Here is a 15,353-nt window from a genome sequence, read left to right on the forward strand (position 1 = left end):
TCAGTAGTAGCAGTAGTAGTAGTGTCAGTGTCAGTAGTAGCAGTAGGAGTAGGAGTAGTAGGAGTAGGAGCAGTAGGAGTTGTAGTAGTAGTATCAGTAGTACTAGTGTCAGTAGTAGTAGTAGTGTCAGTAGTAGTAGTGTCAGTGTCAGTAGGAGTAGTAGGAGTAGGAGCAGTAGGAGTAGGAGCAGTAGCAGTTGTAGCAGTAGGAGTAGTATCAGTAGTACTAGCGTCAGTAGTAGCAGTAGTAGTAGTATCAGTAGTAGTAGTGTCAGTAGTAACAGTAGTAGTAGTGTCAGTGTCAGTAGGAGTAGTAGGAGTAGGAGCAGTAGGAGTAGGAGCAGTAGCAGTTGTAGCAGTAGGAGTAGTATCAGTAGTACTAGCGTCAGTAGTAGCAGTAGTAGTAGTATCAGTAGTAGTAGTGTCAGTAGTAGTAGTGTCAGTGTCAGTAGTAGGAGCAGTAGTAGTAGTGTCAGTAGTAGTAGTGTCAGTAGTAGTAGTAGGAGTAGTATCAGTAGTACTAGCGTCAGTAGTAGCAGTAGTAGTAGTGTCAGTAGTAGTAGTAGGAGTAGGAGCAGTAGGAGTAGGAGCAGTAGTAGTAGTGTCAGTAGTAGTAGTATCAGTAGTAGTAGTGTCAGTAGTAGCAGTAGTAGTAGTGTCAGTGTCAGTAGGAGCAGTAGGAGTAGGAGCAGTAGTAGTATTGTCAGTGTCAGTAGGAGTAGGAGCAGTAGTAGTAGTGTCAGTAGTAGCAGTAGTATAGTGTCAGTAGTAGTAGTGTCAGTGTCAGTAGGAGCAGTAGGAGTAGGAGCAGTAGTAGTTTTGTCAGTGTCAGTAGGAGTAGGAGCAGTAGTAGTAGTGTCAGTAGTAGTAGTAGTGTCAGTGTCAGTAGTAGTGTCAGTGTCAGTAGTAGTGTCAGTGTCAGTAGGAGTAGGAGCAGTAGGAGTAGGAGCAGTAGTAGTAGCAGCAGTAGTAGTAGTAGCAGTAGTAGTATTGTCAGTGTCAGTAGTAGTAGTAGCAGTAGGAGTAGGAGCAGTAGTAGTAGTGTCAGTGTCAGTAGTAGTAGTAGTGTCAGTAGCAGTAGGAGTAGTGTCAGTAGTAGTAGTAGCAGTAGGAGTAGTAGTTGTAGCAGCAGTAGTAGTTGTAGTAGCGTCAGTAGTAGCAGCAACAGTAGCAGTTGCAGTTTAAAGCCTATGTACAGTGTAACAGTTTGGTGACATAGCCAGGCCAGGGTGCTTTGCTGTCCAGGTTTGTTGTGTTTTTTCCTTAACCCCTCCCTCTCAGATATTGACCAATGGAATAAGGTGATTGAGCAGCTGGGCACGCCTGCGCCAGAGTTTATGAAGAAACTGCAGCCCACCGTCCGTAACTATGTAGAGAACAGGCCCAAATACGCAGGCCTCACCTTCCCCAAGCTCTTCCCCGACTGCCTCTTCCCCGCAGACTCAGAGCACAACAAACTCAAAGGTGAGTCAATGAAGTGGCGGTTCTATTCTATTCTATTCAATTCTATTCGGTTCTGTTCTGTTCTATTTTGTTCTTTTCAAGAAGGCATTGTGCTGCGTGTTTGCGGAAACTAGAGATTGTTTGTGTCTGTGAGTGCTGTACAGTGTGTCAATGTGTCTTTGTGTGTTGTTCATGGAGTCAAGGCATATATATTTTATGTGATTGTAATCTCATCAAACTGAACTGGCTTTTGGCTCACGAGAGGCAGAATAAGTGAAGTGATATACTGTAACTGAAATTGACTAGGGTGACAGTCACTCCCTTCAGTGAAATTTATTTAGAGGAAGAGGGTTTAAACCAAGACGTCATCCACTACCTTTCCATCTACATTTCCAGAGAAATCATATTCATCATATCATGGTATTCCCAGGAAGTATTTCTATAGGAGGCTTCCAGAGAAAATAGTTTACAAAATCCCTGGAGGATAACAGGCTATATCTGATGAAGACAGATTTCTCCTAAATATAATGAAATCTGCCTGGTACTGCTGCTACATCAAGCCATGCAGTGTGTCTGGGAAGGAAATTCACATGAATGACTCAGGAGCCCTCCTGCTGCCTCCTTTCCCCTGTCTCTTGCCTGCCTCCTGTCTCCTGCCGTCTCCTGTCTTCTGTCTTCTGTCTCCTGTCTCTTGTCTCTTGCCTCCTGTCTCCTGCCGCCTCCCTTCTCCCGCCTCATGCCTCCTGTCTCCTGTCTCCCGCCTCCTGTCTCCTGCCGCCTCCTGCCTGCTGTCTCCTGTCTCCTGCCACCTCCTGCCTGCTGTCTCCTGTCTCCTGCCACCTCCTGCCTGCTGTCTCCTGTCTCCTGCCACCTCCTGCCTGCTGTCTCCTGCCACCTCCTGCCTGCTACCTCCTGCCTGCTACCTCCTGTCTCCTGTCTCCTGTCTCCTGCTGGCTCATGTGTCCTGTCTGTTGCCCCCTGTCTCTTGTCTCCTGTCTCCCGCCTCCTGCGGCCTGCCTGCTACCTCCTAGCTCCTTCCTGCTGACTGCCTGATCCCTGCAGAAAACAGACTGAAGGAAAGGAGATGGGCTGCTAGAGGAAAACACCCACTGAGTTAGAGCTGTGTTATAGGGGCTGTGTCAGATATACTAGAGGAATACACCCACTGAGTTAGAGAGGACATAATGGTTACAGTCACAGCCAGAGACAGAAGGAAAGATGTAGTGTTAAAGTGACTGTGTTAGAGAGCGAGTGTGTTAGAGAGCGAGTGTGTTAGAGAGCGAGTGTGTTAGAGAGCGAGTGAGTTAGAGAGGGAGTGTGTTAGAGAGGGAGTGTGTTAGAGAGGGAGTGAGTTAGAGAGCGAGTGTGTTAGAGAGGGAGTGAGTTAGAGAGGGAGTGTGTTAGAGAGCGAGTGTGTTAGAGAGCGAGTGTGTTAGAGAGAAACTGCATTAGAGTGATTGACTACTGAGCTGAGCCGAGCCAAACCGACCAGAGATGTACTGGGCTAGCCTGGCTATGCATCCACCATAATTACTGGAACCGTGCTGGAAAGGACAATGTCAAAATAAAATATTTCAGCTGGAACAGTATATGCTTGGGGTCGGCACAATAGTGTGAAAAGGGTATGAGAGCACTGTTTACGTAGCTGTACTGGAGGCTAGGTAGGAGCCTGGGAAATCCTGTTAGGACTAAAGCTAGTGGAGCCGTGGTCTTTGGTTACACTGCATGCTGAGAGAGCTGCTGTCCTAGAGATAAGGAGTGACTCAGAGGAGGGAGCGTCTGAGCCGCCATTTTGGAGATTGCTATGGCTGGCCTATAGCTGCTGGCATGGTGATGCAGCACAGTGTGGGGATGGTGATGAGGGAAGGTACAGTGCAGATCGTCTGACTGCTGCTAATAGACTATTTATAGTGAGTCAGACTGTCAGGGCCGTACGAGGGGTGGAGGGAGGGATGAAGGGATGGGGGGAAGGGTGGAGGGAGGGGGAAGGATGAAGGGATGGGGGAAGGATGAAGGGATGGGGTGAGGGATAGAGGGAGGGATGGATGGTGGGAGGGATGGGATAGAGGGATGGGGAGGGATGAATGGAGGGGCTGTGGGAGGGATGGAGGGGCTGTGGGACGGTTGGATGGAAGGATGTGGCAGGGATGGGATGGATAGATGGAGGGGCTGTGGGAGGGATGGAGGGATGGATGGAAGGATGGTGGGACGGATGGATGGATGGAGGGGTTGTGGGAGAGATGGAGGAGCTGTGGGAGGGATGGAGGGGCTGTGGGAGGGATGGAGGGATGGATAGAAGGATGGTGTGAGGGATGGAGGGATTGGGGGGTTGTGGGAGGGATTGGGGGTTGTGGAGGGGATCGGGGGGTTGTGGGAGGGATGGAGGAGCTGTGGGAGGGATGGAGGGGCTGTGGGAGGGATGGAGGAGCTGTGGGAGGGATGGAGGGGCTGTGGGAGGGATGGATGGGCTGTGGGAGGTATGGAGGGGCTGTGGGAGGGATGGAGGGGCTGTGGGAGGGATGTGGGAGGGATGGAGGGGCTGTGGGAGGGATGGAGGGGCTGTGGGAGGGATGGAGGGATGGGTAGAAGGATGGTGGGAGGGATGGAGGGATTGGGGGGTTGTGGGAGGGATTGGGGGGTTGTGGGTTAAGAGTTTGCTATTGTAGAACTGAACAGTTCATATTGGTACAAGAGCAGGAAGCACAGATGGATTCATCATGATCATGTTTTTTTTATTTTGTGAATTTGCATCTAAAGAAATATTACATTTGTAATTTAAGGCTAATACAAAAAGTTGTAAGAGTATTGTAATTCATAACCTTGAGAAACACGTAGGTTACTAGCAAGCTCTCTTCTCTCTTCTGACATGAGATTGAATGTCTGTGTGTTGAACCATAATATTCCCTGAGTGTTAAGCCTGGACTGTGGTGCTATGGAAACAGAAGAGGGAAAAATCTTAAAGGAACAGTAAACTATTGTCTCACATGGAGACAATATGAGACAAAGTAGTGCACTACAGATGGGATAGAGTGCCGTTTTGGATGCACATAATGTTTGATAGACAGTGTTTTATTGCTGATTGAGTTTCTCCCTTCTCCTATTCTATCCATTTACTCTGACCCCACTCTCTCTGTCTCCTCTCTCTCTCCTTCCTTGACTCTGACCCCACTCTCTCTGTCTCCTCTCTCCTTCCTTGACTCTGACGCTTCTCTCTCTCTCTCTGCTTCTCTCTGTCTCCACAGCCAGCCAGGCCAGAGACCTGTTGTGTAAGATGTTGATTATTGATCCAGCCAAGCGGATACAAGTGGACGAAGCTTTACAGCACCCCTACATCAACGTTTGGTACGACCCAGCCGAGGTGGAGGCGGTGAGTAGGAGGAGTCTGTAGCTAGAACTCTCTGGCAGCCTTATCAGTTAGTAGCCCTAGGTCAATCCCACAGCTTGGTACTTGTTTAGTTTGGGCTGTTTTCATCTGCCTTGTGTTTATATTAGTGGTGTGTAGATATATTATTTTTTATGTTACATTCCCCTCTCATAATGGTTACTATAGGAACCATCCAGAGAAACATTTCTGTTGTTGTCTTTTGTTGTTTAGTTTGTATCCCCTGCTTGCTCTTCATGGTTTGACCTTTTATGGCTATCCTTTTACCCACCACAGTATATCTGGCATTAGGTAGTCATGGAAACATGTACGCATGTTACTGACTATCATGGTACTGTAGAGACATAACAGTGGGCTCAACTGGTTGTTTTACCCATAGAAATATATACTATGGTTTTACCTTGCTGGAATGTGCTTGATTCCTCAAATAGAGCACAGATACAAAGCCCAGTCTCACTGCTCACTGCTTTGGGAGAATACAGTATAGTTGACATCCAGGAGCTGTGTGATAAGGATAGTTAATACTGGATAGTTAATACTGGATCATATAGCAGAGCAGGCATTTCTGCTCGGCATTTCGGCATTTTTAGCGCTGGTTATGTACTGAAATATAGTCATTCCCTTTTAAAGACCTTCATCACTGTGGGATAATAGTGAGTTTGGGAAAAAAGCCTTTTGCAGCCTGTCTCTTACTAGATGAAGACTTTAGATGCATTTCACACCAAGTAGGCCTATCTGCCTATGCATAATGCAATACAGTGTGACATGGCCTTCTCTGAACCCAGTGAAGCAGACAGAACTGGGGTGCTGAATGAAAAGTTAACCTCTCTGTTAGCCTGGAACCCAAACTGATACAATCTCTTCCCAATAGTGAAATGTAGTATATTAGTATATTAGTTTGGATTTCAGCATATGACTATGTGAAAGAGGTGTACAAATATAGAGTATCAATAACTCTCATCAAGATTAATCAAGATTAATCAAATATAAGGGTATCAATGACTCTCAACAAGATCAATTAAGTAGATTTGAATCAAGTTTATTTTATTTTGTTATTTGCAATAAATCGCACACCTTCATTATAATATCTATGTTTGACAGTTGGAATATGCATTTTAAAGTATATTATTATATAATATTGTGTAATATGTACATTTCATTTGTAGCATGTCTCATTCTTTTGTGAAAACATACATTTTACTTAATCAAAACAAAAATGACCAAAAAGTGACATTTTACTGTTTTATGATGGGATATTCTATATTGTTGTATAGATGTGATATATAGATTATATTGGCCATCAATGGCATTACATTCTCCCTGAAACCAATGTACTGTTTTCTCCCCTCTTTATTGTTCATTTCATGCTGATGAAGGCCAGGGATCTCGTCCAAATATCAATGGTAAATAAAAAAAATGACTTACACCAAGAGAAATATATCTCCTATACAGCATATACAGCATTACAAACATGATATGACCACATATGGCTTTACGAAACTGTATTTGGGGGTAGGTAGTCAAAACCCCATCTTCAGAAACCCCATCACTGACCAAAATTGAGAAATGTGTCATATATATACTCTTAGAAATAAAGGTGCTATGTAGAACCATAAAGGGTTCTTTCGGCCTTCCCTGTAGGAGAATAACACGTTTGGTTCTAGGAGTGTACAGAATGGAGAGCATTACAAACATGATATGACCAGATATGACCAAAATTGCACTATCCTAAGGAACCCTCATACTTCAGACAAAAAAATAATATATATAATGTTGTCAATCAACAATGACAAGCCACCTGGGTCTGACAACTTGGATGGAAAATTACTGAGGATGATAGTGGACGATATTGCCACTCCTATTTGCTATCTCTTCAATCTAAGCCTACAGAAAAGTGTGTGCCCTGGAGTGAAGCCAAAGTCATTCCACTACACAAGAATAACAAAGCACTTTTTTACTGGCTCAAACAGCCGACCGATCAGCCTGTCACCAACCCTTAGTAAACTTTTTTGAAAAAATTGTGGTTGCAAGATACAATGCTATTTCAAAGTAAACAAATTCACAACAGACTTTAGCGTGCTTATAAGGGGAAGGGCACTCAACATGTACACGGCACTTACACAAATGACTGATGATTGGCTGAGAGAAATTGATAATAAGAAGATTGTGAAAGCTGTTTTGTTAGACTTCAGTGCAGCTTTTGACATTATCGACCGTAATCTGCTGCTGTGAAAACAAATGTGTTATGACTTTACATCCCCCGCTATATTGTGGATGGACAATTACCTGTCTAACAGAACACAGAGGGTGTTCTTTAAATGGAAGCCTCTCCAACATAATCCAGGTAGAGTCAGGCATTCCCCAGGGTAGCTGGCAAGGCCCCTTACTTTTTTTCAATCTTCACTAATCACACTGCCACTGGCTTTGAGTAAAGCCAGCGTGTCTATGTATTCTGATGACTCAACACTGTACACGTCGACAGCAAGTGAAATCACTGCAAAACTTAAACAACGAGCTGCAGTCCGTTTTAGAATGGGTGGCAAGGAATTAACTAGTCCTCAATATTTCAAAAACGAAAAGCATTGTATTTGGGACAAAATCATTCACTAAACCCTAAACCTCAACTAAATCTTGTAATGAATAATGTGGAAATTCAGCACGTTGAGGAGACTAAACTGCTTGGAGTAACCCTGCATTGTAAACGGTCGTGGTCATAACATATTGATGTAATGGTAGCTAAGATGGGGAGAAGTCTGTCTGTAATAAAGTTCTGCTCTGCTTTCTTGACATTGCTATCAACAGAACAAGTCCTACAGGCCCTATTTTTTGTCGCACCTGGACTACTGCCCTGTTATATTGTCAAGTGCCACAAAGAGGAACGTAGGCGAATTCCAGTTGGCCCAGAACAGAGCAGCACGGCCGGCCCTTAAATGTACACAGAGAACTAACATCAATGACATGCACGTCCATCTCTCCTGGCTCAAAGTAGTGGAGCGATTGATTGCGTCAGTACTTGTCTTTGTGGGAGGTATTGACATGTTGAAAGCACCGAGCTATCTGTTTAAATGACTAGCACACAGCTTGGTGGTGTGCATACCTAACATACCCAACAAGACATGCCACGGTAACAATTTAACTTTCGTCCGTCCCCTCGCCCCTACCCGGGCTCGAACCCGGGCTGCACACAAGACAACAGTCACCCACGAAGCATCGTTACCCATCGCGCCACAAAAGCCACGGCCCTTGCAGAGCAAGGGGAACCACTACTTCAAGGTCTCAGAGCGAGTGACGTCACCGATTGAAACGCTATTAGCGCGCACCACCGCTAACTAGCTAGCCGTTTGACATCGGTTACATCACCAGAGGTCTCTTCACAGTCCCCCAAGTCCAGAACAGAATATGGGAGGTGCACAGTACTACATAGAGCCATGACTACATGGAACTTTATTCCACATCAAGTAACTCATGCAAGCAGTAAAATCCGATTAAAAATAAAAACAGATAAAACTACACCTTATGGAACGGATTGTGGGGAGACAGACACAAACACGTATACACACACACACACACCTAATAATCCCCAGTTTACAATTGGCTCATTCATCCCCCTCCTCTCCCCTGTAACTATTCCCCAGGTCGTTGCTGCAAATGAGAACGTGTTCTCAGTCAACTTACCTGGTAAAATAACGGATAAATAAATAAATAGAATAAATAAACATGCTAACACGCAATCCACACACATGTACATTAATATTGTAATATATTGCTGTATAATGGATTATTGTATTGGAGATATGTTGTGGTAGATAGTGTGTAGTAATGTGTGATATACTGTTTTATTTTGTATGTAATTGCCTTAATCCTGTATGGACCCCAGGAAGTGTAGCAGCAGCTAATGGTGATCCTTAATAAACAGAAAAATACCGAATACTAACTCAATGCAGAGACTATGTGGCTGGATGTCTGTGTGCCGTGCACGTCTGTGTGGCAGGATGTCTGTGTGCCGTGCATGTCTGTGTGGCAGGATGTCTGTGTGTTGTGCACATCTGTGTGGCAGGATGTCTGTGTGGCAGGATGTATGTGTGGCAGGATGTCTGCGTGCTGTGCATGTCTGTGTGGCAGGATGTCTGTGTGGCAGGATGTCTGTGTGGCATGATGTCTGTGTGGCAGGATGTCTGTGTGCTGTGCATGTCTGTGTGGCAGGATGTCTGTGTGGCAGGATGTCTGTGTGGCAGGATGTCTGTGTGCTGTGCATGTCTGTGTGGCAGGATGTCTGTGTGGCAGGATGTCTGTGTGGCAGGATGTCTGTGTGGCTTTCTCCTCACTAACGGAAAGTAACATACCGTCTGGCTGCATCTATGAATACCGGAGCCATTTTTCACTGTAGAAGTGGTCGTTAATGTGTTGATGAAACTGCATGAAAACCTTGCTGTAGCCTCCTGTACTCTGTCATATCTAGACAGAACGTCTATGCTATCTTATTGCAATCTTAAAATAAATGAAAAAACCTATAGATTTGATAAATTGGTTCGTAACACTACCTAAATATCCTCTGTGTTATAGACATATGATAACATATGGACAGTAGTCCTGTACAGTACACATGCAGCATGTACAGTACCTCGAGATTCGGCTGAACTTTTTCTCAGGCTCACCCTTTCGCTTTGATTGATACTCTGCTGAACAACTACCTACCGGTCTCGTAACAAATCCTTGGAAGCAGCCTGTAATGTTGTAGTCCAGTAGTGTACGTATGCATTGACCTCTTAATTAACCCACTTCCAAGGTCACATCATGAATGTGATTTATATGAAGTCTCGTCAAAAATATTCATCATGTTTGACATTCTGCCACCCTGGGGCTACTAGGTAGCCTAGTGGTTGGAGCGGTGGACTAGTAACCGAAAGGTTGCAAGTTCAAATCCCCAAGCTGACGAGGTAAAAATCTGTCGTTCTGCCCCTGAACAGGCAGTTAACCCTTTGTTCCTAGGCCGTCATTGAAAATAAGAATTTCTTCTTAACTGACTTGCCTTGTTAAATAAAGGTAAAAAATATGTCTGCAGCACTGGTAGGCTGCCAAGCCTATAGTACAACAACACAGTCAGATGTCCTATACTATACTCCTGTCCTATACTATTATCCTGTCGTCTATACATATACAGTGCATTTGTAAAGTATTCAGACCCCTTGACTTTTCCCACATTTTGTTACGTTACTGTCACGTCTACTCCTGCTCCTCCACTCCGGCGTTTGACGTCGCCGGTATACTAACCACCGGTCCTGGGATCCATCATTACGCGCACCTGGCACCCATCATTACGCGCACCTGGCACCAATCATTACGCACACCTGGCACCAATCATTACGTGCACCTGGCACCCATCATTACGTGCACCTGGCACCAATCATTACGCGCACCTGGCACCAATCATTACGCACACCTGGCATCCATCATTACGCGCACCTGGCACCAATCATTACGTGCACCTGGCATTCATCATTACGCGCACCTGGCATTCATCATTACGCTCACCTGGCACCAATCATTACGAGCACCTGGCACCAATCATTACGTGCACCTGGCACCAATCATTACGCGCACCTGGCACCAATCATTACGATTCATCTTGAGGCACACCTGGACTCCATTACCTCACTTTTCTACCTCCCCTGTATCTGGCACTCCCTTAGGTTCTTTCCCCAGTCAGTAGACGCCATGTTGTCTCGTTCCATGTTTGTTGTTTTATTAAACGTACCTGCTTCTCGACTCTCAGCATCTTCGTTACAGTTACAGCCTTATTATTTAAATAAAGAAAGATCCTCATCAATCTACACACAATACCCCATAATGGCATCACAATACCCCATAATGGCATCACAATACCCCATAATGGCATCACAATACCCCATAATGACATCACAATACCCCATAATGGCATCACAATACCCCATAATGACAAAGCGAAAACAGGTTTTTAGACTTCTTTGCACATTTATTAAAATAAAAAAACAGAAATACCTTATTTACGTAAGTATTCAGACCCTTTGCTACGAGACTGGAAATTGAGCTCAGGTGCATCCTGTTTCCATTGATCATCCTTGAGATGTTTCTACAACTTGGTTGGAGTCAACCTGTGGTAAATTCAATTGATTGGACAGTATTTGGAAAGGTGACACCTGTCTATATAAGGTCCCACAATTGACAGTGCACATTGGAGCAAAAACCAAGTCATGAGGTTGAAGTAATTGTCCGTAGAGCTCCGAAACAGGATTGTGTCGAGGTACAGATATGGGGAAGGGTAACAATAATGTTCTGCATCATTGAAGGTCCCCAAGATCACAGTGGCCTCCATCATTCTTAAATGGAAGAAGTTTGGAACCACCAAGACTCTTCCTAGAGCTGGCTGCCTGACCAAACTGAGCAATTGAGGGAGAAGCTCTTGGTCAGGGAGGTGACTCTGCCAGAGCTCCAGAGTTCCTCTGTGGAGATGGGAGAACCTCCCAGAAGGACAACCATCTCCGCAGCGCTCCACCAATCAGGCCTTTATGGTAGAGTGGCCAAACGGAAGCCACTCCTCAGTAAAAGCCACATGAAAGTCAGATTGGAGTTTGCCAAAAGGCACCTAAAGGATTCTCAGACCATGAGAAACATGATTCTCTTGTCTGATTAAACTAAGATTGAACTCTTTGGCCTGAATGCCAAGTGGCACGCCTGGAGGAAACCTACCACCATCCCTACAGTGAAGCATGGTGGTGGCAGCATCATGCTGGGGGGATATTTTTCAGGAGCAGGGACTGGAAGATTAGTCAGGATCGAGGGAAAGATGAACAGAGCAAAGTACAGAGCGATCCTTGATGAAAATCTTCTCCAGAATACTCAGGACCTCAAACTGGGGTGAAGGTTCACCTTCCAACAGGACAACGAACCTAAGGACACAGCCAAGACAACGCAGGAGTGGCTTCGGGACAAGTCTCTGAATGTCCTTGAGTGGCCCAGCCAGAGCCCGGACTTGAACCAGATCGGACATCTCTGGAGAGACCTGAAAATAGCTGTGCAGCGATGCTCCCCATCCAACCTGACAGAGCTTGAGAGGATCTACAGAGAAGAGTGTGAGAAACTCCCCAAATACAGGTGTGCCAAGCTTGTAGCGTCATACCCAAGCAGACTCAAGGCTGTAATTGCTGCCAAAGTACTGCCAAGGGACTTGAATACTTATGTAAATGTAATAATTCAGTTGTTTGTTGTTTTTTTGTTTTTTTAATTGCAAAAATGTCTAAAAACCTGTTTTTGCTTTGTCATTATGGGATATTGTGTGTAGATTGATGAGTAAAAAATTACTATTTTGTCAATTTCAGAATAAGGCTGTAATGTAACAAAATGTGTAAAAAGTCTAGGGGTCTGAATACTTTCCGAATGCACTGGACTATACTCCTGTCATCTACATCCGTCCTATACTATACTCCTGTCATCTACATCCGTCCTATATTATACTCCTGTCCTATACTATACTCCTGTCATCTACATCCGTCCTATACTATACTCCTGTCCTATATTATACTCCTGTCCTATACTATACTCCTGTCCTATACTATACTCCTGTCATCTACATCCGTCCTATATTATACTCCTGTCCTATACTATACTCCTGTCCTATACTATACTCCTGTCATCTACATCCGTCCTATACTATACTCCTGTCATCTACATCCGTCCTATATTATACTCCTGTCCTATATTATACTCCTGTCCTATACTATACTCCTGTCCTATACTATACTCCCGTCCTATACTATACTCCTGTCATCTATATCCGTCCTATACTATACTCCTGCCCTATATTATACTCCTGCCCTATACTATACTCCTGTCATCTATATCCGTCCTATACTATACTCCTGCCCTATATTATACTCCTGCCCTATACTATACTCCTGTCATCTACATCCGCCCTATACTATACTCCTGTCCTATACTATACTCCTGCCCTATATTATACTCCTGCCCTATATTATACTCCTGCCCTATATTATACTCCTGTCATCTATATCCGTCCTATACTATACTCCTGCCCTATATTATACTCCTGCCCTATACTATACTCCTGTCATCTATATCCGTCCTATACTATACTCCTGCCCTATATTATACTCCTGCCCTATATTATACTCCTGCCCTATACTATACTCCTGTCATCTACATCCGTCCTATACTATACTCCGGCCCTATATTATACTCCTGCCCTATACTATACTCCTGTCATCTATATCCGTCCTATACTATACTCCTGCCCTATATTATACTCCTGCCCTATACTATACTCCTGTCATCTATATCCGTCCTATACTATACTCCTGCCCTATATTATACTCCTGCCCTATACTATACTCCTGTCATCTACATCCGTCCTATACTATACTCCTGCCCTATACTATACTCCTGTCAGTAGTGGTCCTAAAACTGAGCCTTGAGGAACACAGACCATCCACAGAGACAAACTGCACAGGAAGCAGCTCTTTCAGTAGTTTAGTTGGAATAGGTTCCAGTATGCAGCTTAAAGTTTTAGAGGCGATGATTATTTTCATCAATATGTCAAGAGATATAGGATTAAAAAACTTGAGTGTCTTCCTTGATCCTAGGTCCTGGCAGTGTTGTGCAGACTCAGGACAACTGAGCTTTGGAGGAATACGCAGATTTAAAGAGGAGTCCGTCATTTGCTTTCTAATGATCATGATCTTTTCCTCAAAGAAGTTCATGAATTTATCACTGCTAAAGTGAAAGCCATGCTCTCTTGGAGAATGCTGCTTTTTAGTTAGCTTTGCAACAGTATCAAAAATACATTTGGGATTGTTCTTATTTTCCTCAAATAAGTTGGAAAAATAGGATGAGTGAACAGCAGTAAGGGCTCTTCGGTACTGCACAGTACTGTCTTTCCAAGCTAGTCGGAAGACTTCCAGTTTGGTGTGGCGCCATTTCCGTTCCAATTTTCTGGAAGCTTGCTTCGAGCTCGGGAGCTGGTTTCTTATGATAAATGTTTTTTTGTTTTTAGGGGTGCAACTGCATCTAGGGTATTGTGCAAGGTTAAATTGAGTTCCTCAGTTAGGTGGTTAACTGATTTTTGTACTCTGACATCCTTGGGTAGGTGGAGGGAGTCTGGAAGGGCATCTAGGAATCTTTGGGTTGCCCGAGAATTTATAACACGGCTTTTGATGATCCTTGGTTGGGGTCTAAGCAGATTATTTGTTGGGATTGCAAACATAATAAAATGGTGGTCCCATAGTCCAGGATTATGAGGAAAAACATTAAGATCCACAACATTTATTCCACGGGACAAAACTAGGTCCAGAGTATGACTGTGACAGTGAGTAGGTCCGGAGACATATGGGACAAAACCCACTGAGTCGATGATGGCTCCGAAAGCCTTTTGGAGTGGGTTTGTGGACTTTTCCATGTGAATATTAAAATCACCAAAAATTAGAATATTATCTGCCATGACTACAAGGTCCGATAGGAATTCAGGGAACTCAGTGAGGAACGCTGTGTATGGCCCAGGAGCCCTGTAAACAGTAGCTATAAAAAGTGATTGAGTAGGCTGCATAGATTTCATGACAAGAATCTCCTGTCCTATGCTATACTTATGGCCTATACTCATGGCCTATACTCCTGTCCTATACTATTCTCCTGTTCTATGCTATACTCCTGTTCTATGCTATATTCTCCTGTCCTATGCTATACTCCTGTCTTATACCCCAGACAAACACACCTTTTTCAACTTGTCAACTAATCATCAGGTCCTCAATGAGTTGAATCCGGTGTTGTTTGTATGGGGCTACAACGACAATGTGTTATGTTGGGGGTCCTAGAGGGATGGAGTTGAGACCACTGGTATAGAGGGTATATCACTGATCTGTATTCTAGCTGCTGATTTGCTGAACTCACACTTAAGGTCTCACGAGTGGAATAGCGGTCTAAAGGCACTGCATCTCAGTGCTAGAGGCGTCACTACAGACCCTGGTTTGACCCCGGGCTGTATCACAACCGGCGCTGATTGGGATTCCCATAGGGCAGCGCACAATTGGCCCAGGGGCGTGCGGGTTAGGGGAGGGTTTGGCCGGGGTATGCCATCATTGTAAATAAGAATTTGTTCTTAAACCTCTCTGGGATATGTGGGACGGTAGCGTCCCACCTCGCCAACAGCCAGTGAAATTGCAGGGCGCCAAATTCAAAACAACAGAAATCCCATAATTAAAATTCCTTAAACATATAAGTATTTTACACCATTTTAAAGATAGACTTGTTGTAAATTCAGCCACAGTGTCCGATTTCAAAAAGGCTTTACGACGAAAGCACACCAAACGATTGTTAGGTCAGCACCTCGTCACAGAAAAACACAGCCATTTTTCCAGCCAAAGAGAGTCAAAGAGCCAAAGAGAGTCACAAAAAGCAGAATAAATTTAGAGATAAAATGAATCACTAACCTTTGATGATCTTCATCAGATGACACTCATAGGACTTCATGTTACACAATACAT

General features: G+C 44.3%; 1 protein-coding gene across 8 annotated transcripts in view; it reads left to right on the forward strand.

Annotated features, from left to right (window-relative positions):
- LOC139422693 (mitogen-activated protein kinase 10) overlaps window positions 1–15,353 on the forward strand; it is a 119,772-nt gene that overhangs the window by 90,835 nt on the left and 13,584 nt on the right. For 7 of the 8 annotated variants that reach the window (XM_071173911.1, XM_071173914.1, XM_071173915.1 and 4 more), the window contains 3 exons: window positions 1,281–1,463; window positions 4,685–4,809; window positions 6,201–6,227. In XM_071173911.1, coding sequence (XP_071030012.1) covers window positions 1,281–1,463; window positions 4,685–4,809; window positions 6,201–6,227 — 335 coding nt within the window. The remainder of the gene's footprint in view (window positions 1–1,280; window positions 1,464–4,684; window positions 4,810–6,200; window positions 6,228–15,353) is intronic. The other variant, XM_071173912.1, reaches the window with a different exon arrangement.

Source organism: Oncorhynchus clarkii, chromosome 12, assembly GCF_045791955.1.
Source record: "Oncorhynchus clarkii lewisi isolate Uvic-CL-2024 chromosome 12, UVic_Ocla_1.0, whole genome shotgun sequence".
Classification (NCBI taxonomy): Eukaryota; Metazoa; Chordata; class Actinopteri; order Salmoniformes; family Salmonidae; genus Oncorhynchus; species Oncorhynchus clarkii.